Genomic DNA, 22,654 nt, shown 5'->3' on the forward strand with positions numbered 1-22,654 from the left:
GAGGCAGATGGTTGGAGTCTTACAATGTTTATTAATCTAAAGGAGTAGGCAAGAGACTGGTCGTGGACAGGCAAAAGGTCAAAACCAGATCCGAGACCAGGAGGTACAGAGTGGCAGACAGGCCCGTGGTCAAGGCAGGCAGAATAGTCAGGCAGGCGGATACAAAGTCCAGAAACAGGCAAGGTTCAAAACCAGGAGGACTAGAAAAAGGAGAATAGCAAAAAGCAGGAGAACAGGAAAAACGCTGGTTGACTTGGAAACATACAAGACGAACTGGCACAGAGAGACAGGAAACACAGGGATAAATACACCAGGGAAAATAAGCGACACCTGGAGGGGGAGGAGGCAATCACAAGGACAGATGAAACATATCAGGGCGTGACACGGAACAGAAACCGGCTGCGCGCCTGCACCATCCTGCACAAATGTATTTTGTCCCCCCACACCAAACGCGATCATGACAAGCAGGTTAAAATATCAAAACGAACTCTGAACCAATTACATTAATTTGGGGATAGGTCAAAAAAGCATTAAACATTTATGGCAATTTAGCTAGCTAGCTTGCTCTTGCTAGCTAACTTGTCATATTTAGCTTTCTTGCTGTTGCTAACTAATTTGTCCTGGGATATAAACATTGAGTTGTTATTTTACCTGAAATGCACAAGTTTCTCTACTCCACCAATTAATCCACACATAAAACGGTCAACCGAATCGTTTCTAGTCATCTCTCCTCCTTCCAGGCCTTTTCTTCTCTGGACTTTGGCAACTTGGCAACTTTCATAAATTAGGTGTATTACCGCCACCTACCTTGTTCATCTTTCAGTCACCCACGTGGGTATAACCAATGAGGAGATGGCACGTGGGTACCTGCTTCTATAAGCCAATTAGGAGATGGGAGAGGCAGGTCTTGCAGAGCGATCTACCGACTCATTTTATGCTCATTTGCGCACACGAGCAGTGTGGGTGCAATAACTTAATAATTTAAGTTAATATAGATTTCTAAATTTATTTTGCAAGCGCACGCGAGCGATGTAGTCAGGGTATAACTGATGTGCCAGTGCCAGATTACGCCCCCATGGTCCATCACTCCATCACTGATTGGTGGGCCGTCAGGGGGTTGATTTCCTTTCAGTCAGATGTGCTCCCGGGATATGATTTTTCCTCCTTCCTTTCCTCTCCTTTCATTTTTCGGTTTGGTCTCAAGCACAAAATGGTAATAGGTATCCTAGTCTTTTTAAAGACTTTATTTATTTGACTTGGTTGCTGCCTGAATTAGTCTAAATGTGATGTTAGTAAACCTTGTTGGCATATACGCACACTCAAACTGAGTTTGTATAAGCAACAGGGATAATTATTCTCCAGTATGAGAGCTCCAGTTATGAGATTGCTGCTTGTTTTCCTATCTGCTCCTGTGCTGTTTCCCTGACCCAATCAGGGATGCTGCTTCGAGGCTAGTTTCTGATTGGTCTGCAGTTTGTCTCCCTTTTGGTTGAGTCAGGCCGTTTTTATACAGTGTTTCAGTCTTGTTTTCTCAGTTGATTTGAGGTGCCGTTTACGCTGGGCTGTTTTACGTTAATCACAGACTTCCATAGCTCCTTTCATAACTTATGGTGGATGTTACCTTACTACTCTCGTCTTTCTAACACCACACACACACACACACGGATGGATGGACAAACACACATACAAGCCCACTATCGCTCGCTAACGTTTGACCTTTCACACTGACCTCAGCTCCCTGCACCATGTGGTTCCCACGGTGATGATAGCATGTGATAACAACAAAGAGAACCTCTCCAATGAAGAAGACTACCAAGACATACCTGGGTCGTACAGGGACGAGGAGGATGAAGATGATGATGAAACACTGTTTTCAAGTAAGTGTTTGTTTATCCATAGGTTTGGGGCCGTAGTGGCTGTTTGGTCTCTGCTTAGTGGCCATTCCTCCTGGTAACAGCCTCAATGGCTACTGGGATATGTAGTTTAAGAGCTCTCCTTTCATTGGACCCCTCTATTATGAGCTGTGATTCCCATTGGTTTGCTTCCCTGATTGTGACCAATCAATGCACAGAGGTGACAGGGTGTGTGTCATGAAACACACACACACGATGGCTAGTCCTCAGATACCCTGTTCCAGTAGTTCCCTTCAGCATTGAATTATTGATTTGAGGCCCATTTCAAGCTCCCGAGTGGTGCAGCGATCTAAGGCACTGCATATCAGTGCTAGAGGCGTCACTACAGACTCTGGTTTGATTCCAGGCTGTATAACAACTGGCTGTGATTGGGAGTTCCATAGGGCGGCGCACAACAGGCCCAGCGTCGTCCGGGTTAGGCCAGGGTAGGCTGTCATTGTAAATAAGAATTTGTTCTTAACTGACTTACCTAGTTAAATAAAGGATAAATAAAAAATCTGAAGCATTTATACACACCTCTCTGTAATCTGGTTATGTAAACAGAGGAGTGGGTTGGAAACACACTCCCATCCTGTAGCACTCACTGGAGAGGATAAAAGTTGTGACAATTTAATTGCTAGTGCATGAGTTAGCTACTGGTGGTGTTAGTTGTTCAATTTTATAAACATTTAATGGACGTGTGTGTGTGTGTGTGTGTGTGTAGGTACCCTGGCTCTGAAGGTATTGAGGAAGGACTCCTTGGCCATTAAGATCAGTAACCGTCCGTCTGTGAGAGAGCTAGAGGAGAAGAACATCCTGCCCAGACAGTCAGACCAGGAGAGACTGGAGTTCAGGCAGCAAATAGGCACCAAGCTCACACGGTGAGACGCACACACATACACCCTCCCTATAGCAATGGCTAGGAGGGCTCTCAGTTCCTATATACAAACACACACAGCTGCTTTTTTAAAAGATTGTATATAGCTATCATGGGGCTTGCGCCAGCGCACACACACACACACACAGCTCCCCTCTGTCAGCGCCTGTACAACCTGCTCTGGCCTGGTTGAGATGTGACCTGGGGGAGAGGTGAAGAGCGAGACAGAGATGAGATGCGAGGAAGTGAGAAAAGGGAGAGGGATGGAAGGAAACCGATGAGGAGAGAGGGAGATGGACGAAGGAGAGTAAAAGAGAGCCTGTCATATTATCTTGAATATGCCAGTGAGAGGGCGGACAGCTTCAAGTGGGATTTTACCTTCACAGAGTACAGAACATAAATGTGGCAATACAGGAATAAAGAATTCAAACAGTTTCCTACCTTTCTTTCGTCTCACATTTTCATTTGTTACACTCACTGCTTCTTGCCTCCTCCCTCGCTTCCTTCCCTCCCTCTCTCCATGTATCTAATTCTCTACCTACCTCTCCATCTCTCTGCTTCCCCTTTCCTTCTCCTTCCTCCCCTCTCAATTTCTCCTCCCTCCCTCCCTCCCTCCCTCCCTCCCTCCCTCCCTCCCTCCCTCTTGTTGCTGTGTGAATCACTGTGTCAGACTGTTGAGGTGGTAAGTAAATACATATACATCTGAGGGAGTCATGGCTCACAGAGGAGACTGGTCTGACGTCAGAAAATAAAACACAATAGAACAAAACACAATAAAAGACGTTAGGAAACGGTCCTGACTGACTTTAGTTTATTTTTTTCAGGAGGTTGAGTCAACGGCCAACTACAGAGGAGCTGGAACAGAGAAACATACTCAAACGTAAGTAGAACATACTAGATAGGCAGAATACACATTTCCAGTTTCTCACAAGAGAATATGGACAATAGTGACTTTTCTATTTTGTTTTATTCTATTCTAACCTGTCTCTCCCTCTCAGCGCGCAATGAACTGGAGGAGCTAGATGAGATGAGAGAGCTAAAGAAACGCCTGTCTAGAAAGGTGAGAGGGAGGAGGAGGGGGAGGGTGAGCGAGGGGAACAGGGTATCACTTTCCATTAGATAGCAGATCATTAGAAATATAAAAGCATTACCTGTTATGACATCAAGTTATCTCATCTTCTGTTGTGTAACATAAGCGGTGTGTGTGTCTATTTCTCTAACGGTTTGGATGATTGCCTGCGAGGCCATCTTTATTGTTTTACGGTTGAGAACTACTAACACAATAATCCATATCTACTGCCCCCGAGACCCTCAGCCACCACACACACACTCTCTGACAACCCTTTTCTCCTGTCCCCAGTTGAGTCAGAGGCCTACAGTGGAGGAGCTGAGGGAAGCTAAGATCCTGACCCGCTTCAGTGACTATGTAGAGGTAGCCGATGCCCAGGACTACGACAGGAGGGCAGACAAACCGTGGACAAGACTCACAGCTGCAGATAAGGTAATAACACTCACATGCAGGTGCGCCCACCGCACACACATATACAATCACACACACATACAATCACACACAAATGCACAGTCATTCATAGGGTTGAAAAATTACAGGAACTTTCAATAAATTCCCTGGTTTTCCTGAAATCCCGGTTGGAGGATTCCCAGAATCAGAAGGGAATAAGCAGGAAATCCAGAAATCTCCAACCAGGATTGCTGGGAAACCAGGGAATTTATTGAATGTTCCCGGAATTTTGCAACTCTAATAATGCGTATACTGTGGGGGGGGTTTTCTGACTGATCTCCGGTTCTGTTTGTCCCTTGTAGGCTGCTATACGTAAAGAACTCAATGAATTTAAAAGCACAGAGATGGAAGTGCATGAGGGTAGTCGGCATCTAACCAGGTATGTATGTCACAGCCATACTACACTGCAACACAACACAGATACACTTGCCCATACTTCAAGCAGTGTATACAGTAACTAATTATCTCTCTCCCTCTCTCTGTCCTGGAGGTTTCATCGACCATAGTTCTTCTTATGCCATCTTTTTCAAGAACCTCAAGTGCTGGACCTCAAAACTGCTGCCTCTGTGTACTACACCCCTCCCCTTCCAGACCAGAACTGGACCAGAACCACACTAGAACCAGAGTAGAACGTGATCTGAACCTGGCCGGGTGTGTACAGAACTGTGCGACTGACACTTCTACAGACTCTAGTGTTGACCCAAAATGAATGGAAAGGGCAGACTGGACCAACTACAACAGTATTTTGGTCCAGTGGTCACAGTGTGGTCGGGTTGGGGAGAGGGACTGTCATACACATGAAGAGACTGACAGAAGGCACTAGACTGACTGGCTTCACTGTCAACTGAGATTATATGGACTAAAAAGTATTGTTTTTTTAATAACCTTTTATTATAATTGTTAATAATGAAGATGGTTAATGTGTTTACTTTATTGCATTTTGGTTTTTGACGGTACTCTATGGAGGAGTTATGGAACTCTGCTCCTATATCTGTGCCAATGGGACTTTGGGATTGTGGGAGATTTGAGTTTGGCAGGGTATCTAAAAAAATTTAATACAGAGACCTCCTACAACTGATTAGGAAAAATGATTCTCCTCCAAGGGCTGCTGTTTCCAAAACAGAGGGACCAATCCCTTTCAATCAGATAGGACTGCAGAATAGGATTCTGTAATAAGTGTGTTGCAGTACTACTTACAATACCATATACACCATGTGCTACTTGGGAAGCTGTAGTATGAGAATATGGTCAGAATATATACCCTTAAATGTTGAAATACAACACATCCTGTCCATGTTGTGTTCATGTTGATACAGTATGGAAATATGAACCTAGCAATAATTTAACTTTTCTTTCCTCCGGGGCTGCATTCAAGAGAACAATTACTGGGAACATTTCAGAGAGCTGCCTGCTCAATACCAAATACACTTTGAAACGCTGTTATGAGTTGTGATCTTGATGCAACCCAGATCACCATTATTATTGTTGAGAGTTCTGCAACCCTCTGTATAGTGTCACTGTTTACAGGGATGAAAACGTTGTCAAATGTACTTCGTTTGAATGACATTTGATAAAGTATGTTGTCTATACAACATTTCAGCAGAGTGCGCCATAGACTGGCAAGTTCACGGCCAATAGTTATGAAGGGAATGGAATTTAGATTTCTGAAAACAGGAGTTTTATGGTTCCACCTTGTTTCGCCTCATAGTGGAGAACTGACATTAGACAACCCTTTGGCTGTGAATGAAAGTACTCTACAACCTTTAGCTCATACACAGGAGACAGACATTTCAAAATGGTTATTTTATAATAAACACATGCAGTTGATGGTCTTGATCGTTTAGTCGGAGAACCCTTTGACTTGTGGTATATGTTGGTATGCGTGTATGTACAGGGATATGTTCATAAGGTACAAAACATGGAAAACGTTTTACAACGGAGTGCTTACTAAACACGACCCAGGACCGTCTCCCTGTGCCTCCATACTAAGAAAAGAAAGAGAACATTCTTTGGGAATTACTGTATAAGACGTGTACATAATACAAAATAAACTCAAATGTTTTTCTTTTTTGTACAGAGGGAAACTGCATGTGATGATTGTTAACTTATTGTTCGTCTTCTATCATGTATGCAGTTTCTTATCTAAAGGAAACGTATTAAAAGACAACATTCAAAAGTGCTTTTCCTCAACCGTCTCTATGCCATACATATGTAGCATCACCAACAGTGAGAACTTAACTCACCTTTACTAAATTAGTGTTTCATAATAGAAGTAGAACAGTATATTTGAGGGGTTTTAATGCACTCAACATTCTATGTCATTAAATGTATGTTTATTGACAAATACATGATTTAACTGTGCTCTTCTGCTAGACATTCACATGCCAAGCAAAGCCACCTCTTAACTTCCTTCCATCAGGACATGTTCAAGGAAAGGGGCTGTATTTGGAGTAGACTGAACCGAGTGGGTTGGAGGACTTGGCAAGACGACACAAACGGATCTGGGACCAGGCTATTAAAAACAGTGGACTGCTGCTGTGATCCAATATCACAGACTGCTCAGTAAGCCTCCCTAAGCATAGGTCTGGAACCAGTTTCCCCAACCATAGGTATAGATAGATATATAGATATATATATATATTAAAGGTCGTCCGATTAATCGAAATGGACGATTAATTAGGGCATCGGAAATCGGTATTTTTGGACACCGATTTGGCTGATAATTATTTTTTTTAGAGCTTTATTTATCCTTTATTTAACTAGGCAAGTCAGTTAAGAACAAATTCTTATTTTCAATGACGGCCTAGGAACAGTGGGTTAACTGCCTTGTTCAGGGGCAGAAAGACAGATTTTTACCTTGTTAGCTCGGGATTCAATCTTGCAACCTCAGTTAACTAGTCCAACGCTCTAACCATCTGATTACATTTCACTCCACGAGGAGACTGCCTGTTACACGAGTGCAGTAGGAAGCCAATGTAAGTTGCTAGCTAGCATTAAACGTATCTTATAAAAATCAATCAATCATAATCACTAGTTAACTACACATGGTTGATGATATTACTAGTTTATCTAGCGTGTCCTGCGTTGCATATAATCGATGCGGTGCGTATTCGCGAAAAAGGACTGTCGTTGCTCCAACGTGTACCTAACCATAAACATCAATGCCTTTCTTAAAATCAATACACAAGTATATATTTTTAAACCTGCATATTTAGTTAATATTGCCTGCTAACCTGGCTCGTTGCGAACTCTGTGAAGACTATTTCTTCCTAACAAAGATAGGCAACTTTGCCAAACGGGGGATGATTTAACAAAAGTGCATTTGCGAAAAAAGCACAATCGTTGCACGACTGTAACTAACCATAAACATCAATGCCTTTCTTAAAATCAATACACAGAAGTATATATTTTTAAACCTGCATATTTTGCTAAAAGAAATCCAGATTAACGGGTAATATTAACCAGGTGAAATTGTGTCACTTGTATTGCGTTCATTGCATGCAGAGTCAGTGTATATGCAACAGTTTGGGCCGCCTAATTTGCCATAATTTTACGTAATTATGACATAACATTGAAGGTTGTGCAATGTAACAGGAATATTTAGACTTATGGATGCCACTCGTTAGATAAAATACAGAACGGTTCCGTATTTCACTGAAAGAATAAAGGTCTTGTTTTCGAGATGATAGTTTCCTGATTCTACCATATTAAAGGCCTAAGGCTCGTATTTCTGTGTGTTATTATGTTATAATTAAGCCTATGATTTGATAGTGCAGTCTGACTGAGCGATGGTAGGCACCAGCATGCTCATAAGCATTCGTTCAAACAGCACATTTGTGCGTTTTGCCAGCAGCTCCTCGCTGTGCTTCAAGCATTGAGCTGTTTATGACTTCAAGCCTATCAACTCCAGAGATTAGGCTGGTGTAGCCGATGTGAAATGGCTAGCTAGTTAGCGGGGTGCGTGCTAATAGCGTTTCAAACGTCACTCGCTCTGAGACTTGGAGTGGTTGTTCCCCTTGCTCTGCAAGGGCAGTGGCTTTTGTGGAGCGATGGGTAACGTAGGGGTGAGGAGAGGGACGGAAGCTATACTATTACACTGACAATACTAAAGTGCCTATAAGAACATCCAATAGTCAAAGGTATATGAAATACAAATCGTATGGAGAGAAATTGTCCTATAATTCCTATATTAACTACAGCCTAAAACTTCTTACCTGGGAATATTGAAGACACCTGTTAAAAGGAACCACCAGCTTTCATATGTTCTCATGTTCCGAGCAAGGAACTGAAACGTTAGCTTTTTTTACATATTGCATTTTTACTTTCTTCTCCAACACTGTTTTTGCATTATTTATACCAAATTGAAAATATTTCATTTTATTTGAGGCTAAATTGATTTTATTGATGTATTATATTAAGTTAATATAAGTGTTCATTCAGTATTGTTGTAATTGTCATTATTACAAATACATTTCTTTTTAAATCAGCCGATTAATCGGTATCGGCGTTGAAAAATCATAATCGGTCGACCTCTAATATATATATATAATTGTTTTTACCTTGGGCCGGTCCTTAGTACAGACATTCTATCATTCATTATATCCATTGAGTCCAAACTCATTGGATGTTTGTTAGTGGCAGAGTTCTCCAGTTGAGGGGAGGGAGAGAGCAAGCCTATCCCAATGTCATTGACCCCCATCAAGGGTGTCTGGCTGGGGATCTGGAGGTCTGTGATTCTATACAGAGTGCATGAGGGTGCCACAGGTCAATGGCTTTAGTCAATATGGCATCTGTGTTCTCTTGTGGCACCTGCTAGAGGAAGGAGAAAACAAAACAAATCAATGTGTTTGGTAGAAAAAGGAGGTAAATCATTTTGGTTGGCAGGGGTATGATCTTAGACAGGTCTAAAGAAACATGATATGAAGAAAATGTAGTCTATTCAGAGGAACCGAACAGCATATTATGAGGGGATGTCCTTCTGTTTGGCCCTGATCTGGCTATGCCATAAGGCTATGGGCTATACTAGTTCATTTAGAAGACAAGATTTGCTTAAAATTCTGTGCCACTATTTTATAGTATGAAGAATACAATTGAACATAGCTGAATAAAACAGAAAGGATATTTTTTCCAAACAATTTGAGGGAGTGTGCACGTCCGGCTGTTCTGTGTTTAGCGGTTAACAAAGAAACAGGTAGTCGTATATGCTTCATTTACAGTTATTTATGGAACTGTAGTTGTGATACAAATGTTCAAAACAAATCAAATCAAATTGTATTAGTCACATGCACTGAGTACAACAGGTGTAGACCTTACAGTGAAATGTTTACCCACGTGCAGTTTCCAAAAATACGGATAAGGATAAAAGTAACAAGTAATTAAAGAGCAGCAGTAAAAAATAATATAGACGGGGGGTGCCAGTACAAAGTCAATGTGCGGGGGCACCGGTTAGTTGAGGTAGTATGTAGGTAGAGTTAATTAAAGTGACTATGCATAGATTACAACAGAGTGGCAGTGGTGTGGAGAAGGGGGGGGGCAAAGCAAATAGTCTGGGTAGCCATTTGACTAGATGTTCAGGAGTCTTATGGCTTGGGGGGAGAAGCTGTTTAGAAGCCTCTTGGACCTAGACTTGGCTATATGTTTGAATTTTTTATACATTCTAAGACAGCATGACTCGACTAATGATGATTTGAAAAAAGTTGCATGAAAGGCATGAGCTCTGATTTGGTTTTTTTGAGCAGGCTGTACACACTTCATCAGTCTCTCATTCCCAATTTGACAAGCACTTGATAACGCCTCAAATTTTCCGTCTGCATCCCCTTTGTGTGGCCATAATGCCCCCTAACAATATCCATGCCTTTTGCGGCCAGTGGCTGATGTGCCCTTAGGCTGAACATAATCATTATAATTCCCTTCTCCCGCCTGTATGCTCGCACCTCTCACTCACATGGCTCTCATTATCAAATCTTTCTCACAGGCTACAAGTGAAGACAGACACATCGGGGACGCAACTGCGTGTGTCCTTATCCAATTCCGAGGCGCATATTAAAGATATTGGAAGAACTGTCCACATTTACTTTTTAACAGCCAGCAAGATGAGCAGGCCTAACGAAGAGCAAAAGCACTAGCCTATGTCAATCTACTATCCCCCATAGTACAAAAGTTGACCCATTCTATTCTGTGCAAGAAATAAATATTCCAAACATAATCTGGGACAGTTGTGGGGTGTGATAGATCCCAAATTAATACAACCACTAGCATTAAAAAAAATCATGTTTTAAGCAATGAGCCTGACGCAACAGATGAGAATGTTTAGCTTTAAAATGTTGATAAACTATGAGGCTATTTCTTCACATTATAAGCGCAGCAATGCGCACACGGCAGTAGGCTATAAGTACTAATGTTCTATTAGCAGGAAAACACCATTCTCAAAAGTGAACACAAATGTGATTGTGCATGTAATGCTTATATTATAAAGATGCTTTTGAAAATGATCTTCCCCAAACTTGAAACTCTGTATGTCAGTTAGGCTCAACATCCCTTGTAATGCAGATTAATGTGCTTCAATTTAAGAAGTTATTTGGCCACTTTAGTTGTGATACAAACCTTAGGCATATGGGCTAGGCTACATGAGGTGTGCAACTATGATTTTAAAAAGTTGCCAAAAAAAGCATGCGCTGTTTCTTGCCTTAAGCTGGGCATCATTCACAAGTGATAAAACAGTATACCATTCACAAGTGATAGGCTAATATTGTCACCCATCACACTATTCTTGATTTAATCTTGTCTTTACATACACTAAATAACATATGTGTGCTATTTATTTTGATTTAGAATGGACCATTATCATGCAGCTGTCTCGAAACGGGGGCAGCGGGAGAAAATACATGTCATCTATGCACTTAAATAGCGAATGAGGATGCATTTCCCGTGATTCATTTTTATGCCAGCCAGGTGAGAATCCCGACTGCAGTGTGCAGTCCTGGGCTAGGCTCAATGTGGGTGGAGTCAAACGTCTGGCCGGGCTCAATGTGGCCGGAGTCTAACTCATTTAACCCGAACCCTTCCCATCTCCTTCAAGGTCACCCAAGTTGAGGTAAACGTTGAATCTTCATCGAACCTAACCTACATGAATATAAATATAAACCATGGAAGTGAGACTGTCGTTATGCATAATGTACTTTGTAATATTCATGTTATACCAGTGCAGCTGTATATTTTATATGACCAACTACCGCACTGATGTTAGCATAGTGTTAATTAGCCCCCATTTGCACGTGAACTAGCTAATTGCTCACAATGAGGGAATCTTATTTGGACAAATTTGCCTGCTTGAGCAGTAAGCCTAGGTTTACATATACAGTTATGTAATCCATTTGATCGTTGATTTTCCGTGTTTCTTCAATGTATGCCTTGTTGTGTTTGGCTGGCTCTAAATGTGTATCGTTGATGCCATTCCCTTAGTTCGCTATAGCGAGTCTACACAGCCTACACATAGTATATACAATAATGAAATCACCTGGTCCCAACATACATGTAACGGCTTTCCTCTTCTGAGGAGGAGTAGCAAGGATCGGACCAATACGCAGCGTGGTAAGTGGTCATCTTAGTTTTTTAATAAGAACAATAAACACTGAACAAAACAATAAACGACCACGTGAAAAAACAAAACTGAAACAGTTCCGTGTGGACCAAACACTGACACGGAAAATAATTACCCACAACTCTAGTGAAAACAGGCTACCTAAGTATGGTTCTCAATCAGGGACAACGATTGACAGCTCCCTCTGATTGAGAACCATACCAGGCCAAACAAAGAAATCCCAAATCATAGAAAAAGGAACATAGACAACCCACGCCCTGACCATACTAAACAAAGACATAACAACAGAACTAAGATCAGAACGTGACAATACATGGCAAGTCAAGAAAAGTCATTGTAATTTGTCCACACTGCAAACTGAAGTTAAATAAGAAAAACTTAAAACAAATTTACGAAGAAAGCATATACGTTGCTTTGAAACAGTGTCCAATGAAAGATTTTTGGCATGTGAGTGCATTGATGTGAGAAATGGTGTGTTTTCAGTCAGAAATACATTTTCTGGTACAGCAACACCCATACATGTTGTGAAAAATACTTGGGCTAATTCAGTTCCAACTGTGTTCAAAACGGTTATGCAATGCTGGACTATTAAAAACCTGTTGAATTGTACTTTTTCTTTACTTTCACAGACACTGTTTTCACAGAAACATTGTACCTGCTCTTTACTTTCACATACACTGTTTTCACAGAAACATTGTACCTTCTCTTTACTTTCACATACACTGTTTTCACAGAAACATTGTACCTTCTCTTTACTTTCACATACACTGTTTTCACAGAAACATTGTACCTTCTCTTTACTTTCACATACACTGTTTTCACAGAAACATTGTACCTTCTCTTTACTTTCACATACACTGTTTTCACAGAAACATTGTACCTTCTCTTTACGTTCACATACACTGTTTTCACAGAAACATTGTACCTTCTCTTTACTTTCACATACACTGTTTTCACAGAAACATTGTACCTTCTCTTTACGTTCACATACACTGTTTTCACAGAAACATTGTACCTTCTCTTTACTTTCACATACACTGTTTTCACAGAAACATTGTACCTTCTCTGTACTTTCACATACACTGTTTTCACAGAAACATTGCTCGGATCTTGTCTCCTGGACCTTGGAGGACTTTTGGTGTGGATGATGTCATTCCACTGAACTGTACCGTTTGATTGTCTTTCCTTTATTGAAACTTGGACCTTGTTCACACGACAGGATCTACCAAAGCAACGGTTCTCAAACAACTGTGGGGTGTTTGTTGTGATGGTAAGATGCTATTCAGTATATTATATTAGTCCTATTTTCTGTTATAACATATGAAAAGTTATCATTTCTGTGCTTGCAACATGCAAAGCACACTATTGTTATTGCTCATACCTTTCCTTGTGTATTACTCTTCACACTTTTGGGGACCTATTTCCTACAGTTTTTACACTACATACACTATTCATACATCAAACTCCTGCAGAGCTGGATTCTGATGTGACATGCTGTGACAACTTGTTATTATTAATATTTACTATTACCATTATTGTTGTTATCATAACTATTCAACTTAACCTACTCTTAACTTACAGTATGTTCTGTACATTGCAATGGATGCACAGTGTGATTTCACTGAGGTATGTATAAATTATGAAATTCTCATCACTAGTGGATATAATGTTTTGTGCGATTTTTTTTTTCAAAGGAAAACATACATGCAGCAAATTAGGCGATGGTGGTGTCTAGTTCTCCTGCAGAACTTTCCCATGCCGTAAGTATTGAACGTTATAAAAACCTTTCATTTGCATCCTTAAAATCACTTGTTTCACTGTAGCCAGACTGACTTGAATATATTTTCATTTTGAATGTATGTCATTCACTCAATAAGGTCTGAAGAGTTAAAACGATCAAAAAATGAGTGAAAACAAAACACACTACAGGTAGGTGTCATATGATGAATGGTATAGTCTTAACCCCCCCTTTCATATGATGAGTGGTATAGTCTTAAACCAATGTTTAAAGACTTAAACCCCGCCCCTCTCCAATATATTTCAGGATGATGTAGAAGACTTCCCCCCAAGAAGTCACAGCATGTCACATCAGCATCCAGCTGTGTAGGATCAGGTACTGTATAGGCTATTAGCTAAAGTAAGGTGCATTCTTGTACACACATCCCTAGAGGTTCCCTTACATTACTTAATGACCACAATCTGTTTCCTTTCTAGACGATACTGAAAACAAAATGAATGTGAACTGGGAGCTGTGAACTGGGTATGTAGTCTACTGTGTGTAATGCTGAAGGCTTGAGGCATGGCAAGATATAATAGTTGTGATGACTTGTTGAGTAGCTATAGATATCACTGAAAACCCCTTTCGTAATAGTGGCTTTTGTTTGCATGGTAGTATTGTGAAAGTGGGGTGTAATTTGTCTTGATCACCCAATGAGGCAATACTCTTAATATTTATTCTTTTTCTTCAAGGAAGCAGATGTTCTTCTAAGGGACACCTTAGAGGCAGCAAGGTGGTGTGAACTGCAAACACCGTTTCCCTCCCTAGTGTAATTGGGATGGACGGGGAAGACCGCATTACAACCCTTAAAGAACTACGGTTGTATGATGGCCTGGATGAAGAGGAAAATATTCTCCTCAAGGAACCATTCCTGTTCCAGCTACAGAGAGATGAGATGTTCTATGTGGAGGCAGTTGACAACAAGAACATTACTGTCTTTGCCTGTTTTGATGAGCAGGAGTGAAGCCATTTTTGAGGAGTGGTCAAACCTTGTTTTTGTCTGCTGTGTTAATTCTTTCAATTGTTAATTGTGTTATGTTGTTCAGTGAAGATGACGTAGCATGAAGTGAAAAGTGTTACAACTCACCTGCTGGTACTTTATTTCTTACGATCTTCAAAAATGAAATATGTTTGTATTCAACATGTGCCTGGTGCAAACGTGTGTGTTTGTATTCAACATGTGCCTGGTGCAAACGTGTGTGTTTGTATTCAACATGTGCCTGGTGCAAACGTGTGTGTTTGTATTCAACATGTGCCTGGTGCAAACGTGTGTGTTTGTATTCAACATGTGCCTGGTGCAAACGTGTGTGTTTGTATTCAACATGTGCCTGGTGCAAACGTGTGTGTTTGTATTCAACATGTGCCTGGTGCAAACGTGTGTGTTTGTATTCAACATGTGCCTGGTGCAAACGTGTGTGTTTGTATTCACCATGTGCCTGGTGCAAACGTGTGTGTTTGTATTCAACATGTGCCTGGTGCAAACGTGTGTGTTTGTATTCAACATGTGCCTGGTGCAAACGTGTGCGTTTGTATTCACCATGTGCCTGGTGCAAACGTGTGTGTTTGTATTCAACATGTGCCTGGTGCAAACGTGTGTGTTTGTATTCAACATGTGCCTGGTGCAAACGTGTGTGTTTGTATTCAACATGTGCCTTGTGCAAACGTGTGTGTTTGTATTCAACATGTGCCTGGTGCAAACGTGTGTGTTTGTATTCACCATGTGCCTGGTGCAAACGTGTGTGTTTGTATTCAACATGTGCCTGGTGCAAACGTGTGTGTTTGTATTCACCATGTGCCTGGTGCAAACGTGTGTGTTTGTATTCAACATGTGCCTGGTGCAAACGTGTGTGTTTGTATTCAACATGTGCCTGGTGCAAACGTGTGTGTTTGTATTCAACATGTGCCTTGCGCACACCTCAGATGGACAAAAAAAAGGTGGGCTATGAAGCCCCTAAATAAGATCTGTGGCAACCAATTACCTAGAAGTCACATAATTATTTAAATAAAGTCCACCTGTGTGCAATCTAAGTGTCACATAATCTCAGTATACATACACCTGTTCAGAAAGGTCCCAGAGTCTGCAACACCAATAAGCAAGGGGCACCACCAAGCAAGCGGCACCATGAAGACCAAGGAGCTCTCCAAACAGGTCAGGGACAAAGTTGTGGAGAAGTACAGCTCAGGGTTGGGTTCTAAAAAAATATCAGAAACTTTGAACATCCCACAGAGCACCATTAAATCCATTTTTAAAAATGGAAATAATATGGCACCACAACAAACCTGCTAAGAGAGGGCCGCCCAACAAAACTCACAGACCAGGCAAGGAGGGCATTAATCAGAGGCAACAAAGAGACCAAAGATAACACCGAAGGAGCTGCAAAGCTCCACAGCGGAGATTGGAGTATCTGTCCATAGGACCACTTTAAGCCGTACACTCCACAGAGCTGGGCTTTACGGGAAGAGTGGCTAGAAAAAAAGCCATTGCTTAACTAAAGAAAAACAAGCAAACACGTTTTGGGTTCACCAAAAGGCATGTAGGAGACTCCCCAAACATATGGAAGAAGGTACTCTGGTCAGATGAGACTAAAATGTAGCTTTTTGGCCATCAAAGAAAATGCTATGTCTGGCGCAAACCCAACACCTGTCATCACTCCGAGAATACCATCCCATGTTTTTCATCGGCAGGGACTGGGAAACTGGTCAGAATTGAAGGAATGATGGTGGTGCTAAATACAGGGAAATTCTTGAAGGAAACTTGCTTCAGTCTTCCAGAGATTTGGGACTGGGACGGAGATTCACCTTCTAGCAGGACAATGACCCTAAGCATACTGCTAAAGCAACACTCAAGTGGTTTAAGGGGAAACATTTAAATCTCTTAAATCTCCAATTGAGAATCTGTGGTATGACTTAAAGATTGCTGTACACCAGCGGAACACATTCCAACTTGAAGGAGCAGTTTTGCCTTGAAGAAATGTCAAAAATCCCAGTGGCTAGATGTGCCAAGCTTATAGAGACATACCCCAAGTGACTTGCAGCTGTAATTGCTGCAAAAGGTGGCCCTACAGAGTATTGACTTGGGGGGGGTTCTGTTTTTTTAAGGGGAAACATTTAAATGTTTTGGAATGGCCTAGTCAAAGCCCAGACCTCAATCCAGTTGAGAATCTGTGGTATGACTTAGATTGCTGTACACCAGCGAAACCCATCCAACTCTTATTTCTTGTTTGTTTCACATTAAAAAATATTTTGCATCTTCAAAGTGGTAGGCATGTTGTGTAAATCAAATGATACAAACCCCCCAAAAATCCATTTTAATTCCAGGTTGTAAGGCAACAAAATAGGAAAAATGCCAAGGGGGTTGAATACTTTCACAAGCCACTGTATGTTTGGCTACATACGGACCGTTAGTGGAATTCCCACGAGAGAGTAACAGTTAATGTGATTGGATGCTAATTATTTGACTAGGCTACCTGTATTTGACATTGTGATGTTTTAATTTTATTTTTGGCAGTGAAACAAGGCTACTCAGGTGAGAAAAAAACCTCACCCAAATGTAGAGCTCCGTTGGAAAATATAAATGGGCTGTTTGAAAATGTGAAGAAAAAATGTTTAAAATTTTAAATAATAATTAAATGTGAATCACATTTTTATTTGGCATACCCCCGACAGCATTGCGTGTACCCGTTTGGGAATACCTGGTCTACTGCAATCCAATGTCTGAGTCCAACTCACTAGAATCTAGTGAGTTGAATTCAGAAATTCAAGTTTGACAGACTTGTATAGTTGAAAATTGGACGATTTATACGATTCATTATTTGACTGTTATTTATTCTCTAAACATGATTTTGAAAACACTCTCTGACCAATAACATTTAGGTTTTATGTGAGAGCCATCTGGCAGAGTCTAAACCAGGGGTGTCAAACTCATTCCATGGAAGACCTAATGTCTGCTGGTTTTTGTTCTTTCCTTTGAATTAAGACAACCAGGTGAGGGGAGTTCCTTGCTAATCAGTGACCTTAATTCATCAATCAAGTACAAGGGGGGAACGAAAATCTGCAGACACTCGGCCCTCCATGGAATGAGTTTGACACGTATTCTAAACGATCATTAACAAGTTCTGTGTTTATTTCACACAATATTTATGACTATGAATACATGTCATGATGCTCATATCTTTGGCTTAGTGTGGTATTTTCATGTATTCGTACCAAAATCATCACAATCTTATTGACCACATGATATTATAGGCTATTTCACAGACATACAAGTGCAATGATGTAACATTTTATTTGGAGAAATAGAAAAATTGTTACCATGTGTTAAAAGACAGCCCCATATTACACTAACAGTATAAACACTAAGCAATGTTATGACACCTCACATCCCATGCAAGAAACACTACTGTACTTCCAAATTCAAAGTAAACATAACACCTATTAATGTTCTTCAAAACACACATAAGACACTAACCCTCTCCCATCCAACCTTTTATACATTCATTACATTTTTTAATTATTGTCACCAAAATGAATCAAATTTAAACTGCAGTACTATAGAGTTCGGAAAAATTATGTCTGACAACTAAGTGGCCATATCATGCTGTCTGAGAGAACAAAGCCAATTTACACTGAACAAAAATATAAACGTAATATGTAAAGTGTTGGTCCCATATTTCATGAGATGAAATAAAAAAATCCCAAAAATATTCCTTGCACACAAAAATATTATTTCTCTCATTCTGTGCACACATTTGTTTGCATCCCTGTTAGTGAGCATTTCTCCTTTACCAAGACAATCCATCTACCTGACAGGTGTGGCATATCAAGAAGCTGATTAAACAGCATGATCATTACATAGGTGCACCTTGTGCTGGGGACCATAAAAGGCCCCTTTTAAATGTGCAGTTTTGTCACACAACACATTGCCACAGATGTCTCAAGTTTTGAAGGAGTGTGCAATTGGCATGCTGACTGCGGGATTGTCCACCAGAGAATTTAATGTTAATTTCTCTACAATAAGCTACATCCAATGTCATTTTTTGAGAATTTGGCAGTACGTCCAACCGGCTTCACAAGTGCAGACCACGTGTAACTACGCCAGCCCAAGACCTCCACATCCGGCTTCTTGACCTGCGGGATTGTCTGAGGGGGGTGTGTGTGGGGGGTTGCTAAGGACTATTTCTATCTGTAACAAAGCCCTTTTGTGGGGAAAAAAACCCCACTCCCCAGTGGGTGCGCCTGGCTGCCAAGTGGGTGGGCCTATGACCTCCAAGGCCCACCCATGGCTGCACCCTTGCCCAGTCATGTGAAATCCATAGATTAGGACCTAATTTATTTATTTAAATTGACTGATTTCCTTATATATACTGTAACTCAGTAAAATCTTTGAAATTGTTCCATGTTGCGTTTTATATTTTTGTTCAGTATACATAAAGTTTTACTTAAAATGTTACTTCAATTCAAACACCTACGAATGTGTTTTTCCATTCTTATCCATTTTTTTACCACTTTAAACAGAACAAACATGTGATGGTACCTCTTTATCTAGGACAGGCACATTTCTAACTGACCAATAAGTAGGTTTAACTTTCATAAGTAAAGCAAAAGGTAATATGTAAAAACTAAAAGTATGCAAAGATTAAGACAACTAAGTTAATGAATTAATGAATAGTTTTCCCTCTTTTCCCTATGAAATGGAGCTAGAACTGAAGGAGGTGCGGCTGTAGGTGGAGCTGCTTATGACATTGTATCGGCTGGAAGAGCTAGGTGACCCCAGGTCCACACTGCCTCTCCGCGAGCCCGTCCTCGACCCGGTCCTGGAGCCTGAGGTGGACCCGGGAGCCGAAGAGAAGTTGTACGGACTACTGATCCCTCTGGAGGAGGTGGAGGCAGCTTGGAGCATCTTGACTCCCGTATTCTCCTCCAACAAGCAGTTATCCAATGCTTCTTTATAAGAGATCTTCAGCTTTGTCTTGGGACAGGTTAGGATCTTGGCGTGGTGCCTCATGTCCTGGAGCTTCTGGGCTGCCCTCCCATCCAGCCAGCCCACTTTGAGAGCTTCCTCGATGGTTCTCCTGCAGCCCAGCTCCGGGTCGTACAGGCCTCCAGTGACAAACTGGAACTCCAGGAAGCGGTGGCCCGCCTCGTATGGAAGCCACTTCTCCCTCATGGCCTCGGCGGCAGACATCTTGCGTTTACACTTGACGTCTTCAAATCCAATGTAGGCCTTCTGGGCGGGCTTTAGCCTGGTAGCCATGTCATTCTCGATGATCCCCTGGCGGGAGGCCTCCTGGATGGACAGGCGCCTGCCATCGGAAGGGTTTACAATGCCTCCTGTGCAAGCCTGGGCCTCCAGTAGTCTCTGGGCAGAGATGCTGTCCACCAGGCCACGTTTGTGGGCCTCAGAGATGGAGATCTTCTCTAGGGCCTCCATGTCAAAGATGGCGCCCACAGGGCTTCTCTCCCCATCCAAGACCACAGCTTCAGCAGGGCCAGCCAGGGAGACTGAGATGCTAGCGATGTTCTTCAGGGAGCTGTGGGAGGGAGGGCCATCAGGCTGGGTAGAGGAGCTGATAGTGGTGGTTCTGGAGGTGGGGAAACTGCCAAGGGAGCCACCAGAGGAGCTGCCAATGCTGGAGCCATTTATGGTGGAGCTGCCAGTGGTGGAGCCACCAATGATAGAGCTCATCTTCTCAGCCTTGTTGGAAGTGATCCGCTGAGAGGTGGTGGTTGATGAAGACAGGGAGGATGCTGATGTTGCTGATACTCTGGCTTTGGATGAGGATGTTGAGGAGGAGGATCTGGTGGAGTTGGTCTTGCTGGTGATGATTTTAGCAAACTGTGCGAGAGTGATTTTCTGGGATTGGTACTGGTCGTACACTGATTGGTCAATCACCTTCTTCTCTAGCAGCTCTCTGATGTCATACTGGATCTCAGTCTTCCTGTCAATGATGACCAATCGCGAGGATCCATCTTGGGCTGTGATCGTAATCTCCTCCCACTCACACTCCTGCTGCGACAGCTCCAGGAAGGTCTCGTAGTCGATGAGCCCTTTGTCGTATGCTTCCTTCACACTCATCTCCTTATTGGTGTCTGGGTCTACGATCACCACCCTCCTCTTCCTCAGAGTATTCTTCTGCGTTGTTGTCTGTGGAGGCTCCTTCTTGTCCTTGATGGGCAGGAGAACCAGGCCAGTTTTCTGGTCTATGATGCAGCGTTTCTTTAGCTGGAGATAAGTCAGGTTGTCCTGGTTGTTGGGATCGAAAAAGCCCTTGGAGACGTCTGCTTCGTCTGTCAGGATCTGGTTCATCTCCTTGCCGAAGTAGCCCTTTTTATAGGCAGTCTCCACCTCGATGCGGTGGCTGTGCCTGGGGTCGATGATGCCACCGCTGGCAATCTGAGCCTCTAGTAGACGGATCCCATGTCCCTTCTCCATCAGCCCCTTCTCTATGGCTTGGAACAAGGAGATGATCTTGTCCGTGCCTGGGTCTTTGTACCCGGTGACGGCCCTCTCTGCAGACAAGAGTTTGTCTTTGAACTCCGGCCCAGCCAGGCCGCTCTTGTAGGCATCGGCCACGGTCAGACAGAGGTTGTTGATGGGATCGATCATGAATCCCGAGGCAGCCTGGGCTTCGAGGAGCTCCAGGGTTGTGCCAGGCCTCAGTAACCCTTCCTTCATGGCCTGGTAAATGGATAGGGTCTTGTGGTTGGCCTCGTCATAGACCCCTGCAATGCAGGTGGAGCCTCGGAGGTACGACCTCAACCGGTCCTCGATGTCCTGGCTGGTCAGTTTTCCATCCTTCAGTTGGTCCATGTCCGATTTCTCCAAGAGGTTAGCATCCATCAGATCCTTGATAGACACCTCTCCCCTGAGACCCTTCACCGTCATGGGCTTCTCTGGGGCAGGGAGGAGCAGGAGACCAGTGGTGGGTTCGGACTTGCATCTCCTCTTTAGGGAGACGTAGCTGGTTCCCATCTGGGTGTCTGGGTCCAGGTAACACTCCGGTCGTTGGTTTAAGGCCCTGTACAGGTCCTCGTCAATCAGGTCCCGGTCCATGGCTGCATCTTTAGGGAGGAAGACACTGAGGACAGGGTCTATGATGCCCCCAACAGACTCCTGGGCTTGCAGCATCCGTAGAGCTGTGTCTCTATCGATCAGGCCCTTCCTCATAGCCTGGCCTGCTGACAGGGGCTTGGTAGTATTGGGGTCGCGGTACCCCAGACAGGCAGCCTCTGCAGCCAGCAACCTCTCTCTAGCCTCCTCATCCACCACTCCTCTCTTAATTGCCTCCTCCACCGACATCTTCTCGTTGGCTCTGGGATCCACTATGTGGCCTGTGGCAGCTTGTGCCTCCAGCAGCATGGTGGCGCTTTCTTCAGAGAGGATGTTGGCTCTCTTGGCCTCTGTGAGAGTCATTTTATCCTGACAGTTTCCAGCAACACCAGCGATGATGCCGGTCCCTTTCAGATTCAGTTTGATGTCCACAGATACCTCACGGACAGTCTTCTGACCCTTCAACAACTGGCCATAGGTTGACTTGTTGATGACCCCACAGTCTAGCAGCTGCTTGGCTGTCACTGTCTTACGGACACTGTCGAAAATCAGTGTGGCGGGGTCCAGGTCTTTCTTCCCATTCTCATCCGTCTGGGTGTGTTTGGCGCAGGCGTTATGCTGCTCCCGGAGTTTCCTCAAATCTGCCTCCAGGGTGTCTCTGACAGAGGTCAATTCAGAGAGCTGGGTCTGCGTGATCAGCAGCCTGCTCTTATACCTGTCCTCCCCCTCCCTCAGCTCTCTCATCAGCCGCTCAATCTCAGTCTCAAGAGAACTCCTCTCCCGCTCCAGTTTCTCCTTCACGGAGTCGAACTGCCTCACCGCACCCTCCTTGGACTCGTACTGGCCCTTCCAGTACAGGAAGTCATTCTTGACCTGAATGGATGAATGTATGAAGGAATGGATAAAGGAATGGATGGATGAATGAATTTTATTTGACAA

General features: G+C 42.8%; 2 protein-coding genes and 1 long non-coding RNA gene across 6 annotated transcripts in view; 2 read left to right on the plus strand and 1 right to left on the minus strand.

Moving 5' to 3' along the window:
* Positions 1–6,467, plus strand: part of LOC109902793 (phosphatase and actin regulator 1) — a 53,407-nt gene extending 46,940 nt beyond the window's left edge. For both annotated transcript variants that reach the window (XM_020499439.2, XM_031785711.1), the window contains exons 7-13: positions 1,735–1,877; positions 2,617–2,773; positions 3,594–3,649; positions 3,768–3,829; positions 4,130–4,270; positions 4,591–4,667; positions 4,779–6,467. In XM_020499439.2, the coding sequence (XP_020355028.1) occupies positions 1,735–1,877; positions 2,617–2,773; positions 3,594–3,649; positions 3,768–3,829; positions 4,130–4,270; positions 4,591–4,667; positions 4,779–4,794 (652 nt within the window). In that variant the 3' untranslated portion in view covers positions 4,795–6,467. The remainder of the gene's footprint in view (positions 1–1,734; positions 1,878–2,616; positions 2,774–3,593; positions 3,650–3,767; positions 3,830–4,129; positions 4,271–4,590; positions 4,668–4,778) is intronic.
* A 747-nt stretch (positions 6,468–7,214) lies between these two features.
* Positions 7,215–15,677, plus strand: LOC109901638 (uncharacterized). The gene is made up of 7 exons (XR_002256770.2): positions 7,215–7,263; positions 12,983–13,158; positions 13,583–13,648; positions 13,766–13,817; positions 13,933–14,001; positions 14,103–14,148; positions 14,358–15,677. It is a non-coding gene; the product is annotated as an uncharacterized LOC109901638 (long non-coding RNA).
* A 2,254-nt stretch (positions 15,678–17,931) lies between these two features.
* Positions 17,932–22,654, minus strand: part of LOC109902792 (desmoplakin) — a 43,102-nt gene continuing 38,379 nt past the window's right edge. For all 3 annotated transcript variants that reach the window (XM_031785712.1, XM_031785714.1, XM_031785713.1), the window contains one exon: positions 17,932–22,588. In XM_031785712.1, coding sequence (XP_031641572.1) covers positions 19,349–22,588 — 3,240 coding nt within the window. In that variant the 3' untranslated portion in view covers positions 17,932–19,348. The remainder of the gene's footprint in view (positions 22,589–22,654) is intronic.

Source organism: Oncorhynchus kisutch, linkage group LG13 (genome assembly GCF_002021735.2).
Source record: "Oncorhynchus kisutch isolate 150728-3 linkage group LG13, Okis_V2, whole genome shotgun sequence".
Lineage (NCBI taxonomy): Eukaryota > Metazoa > Chordata > Actinopteri > Salmoniformes > Salmonidae > Oncorhynchus > Oncorhynchus kisutch.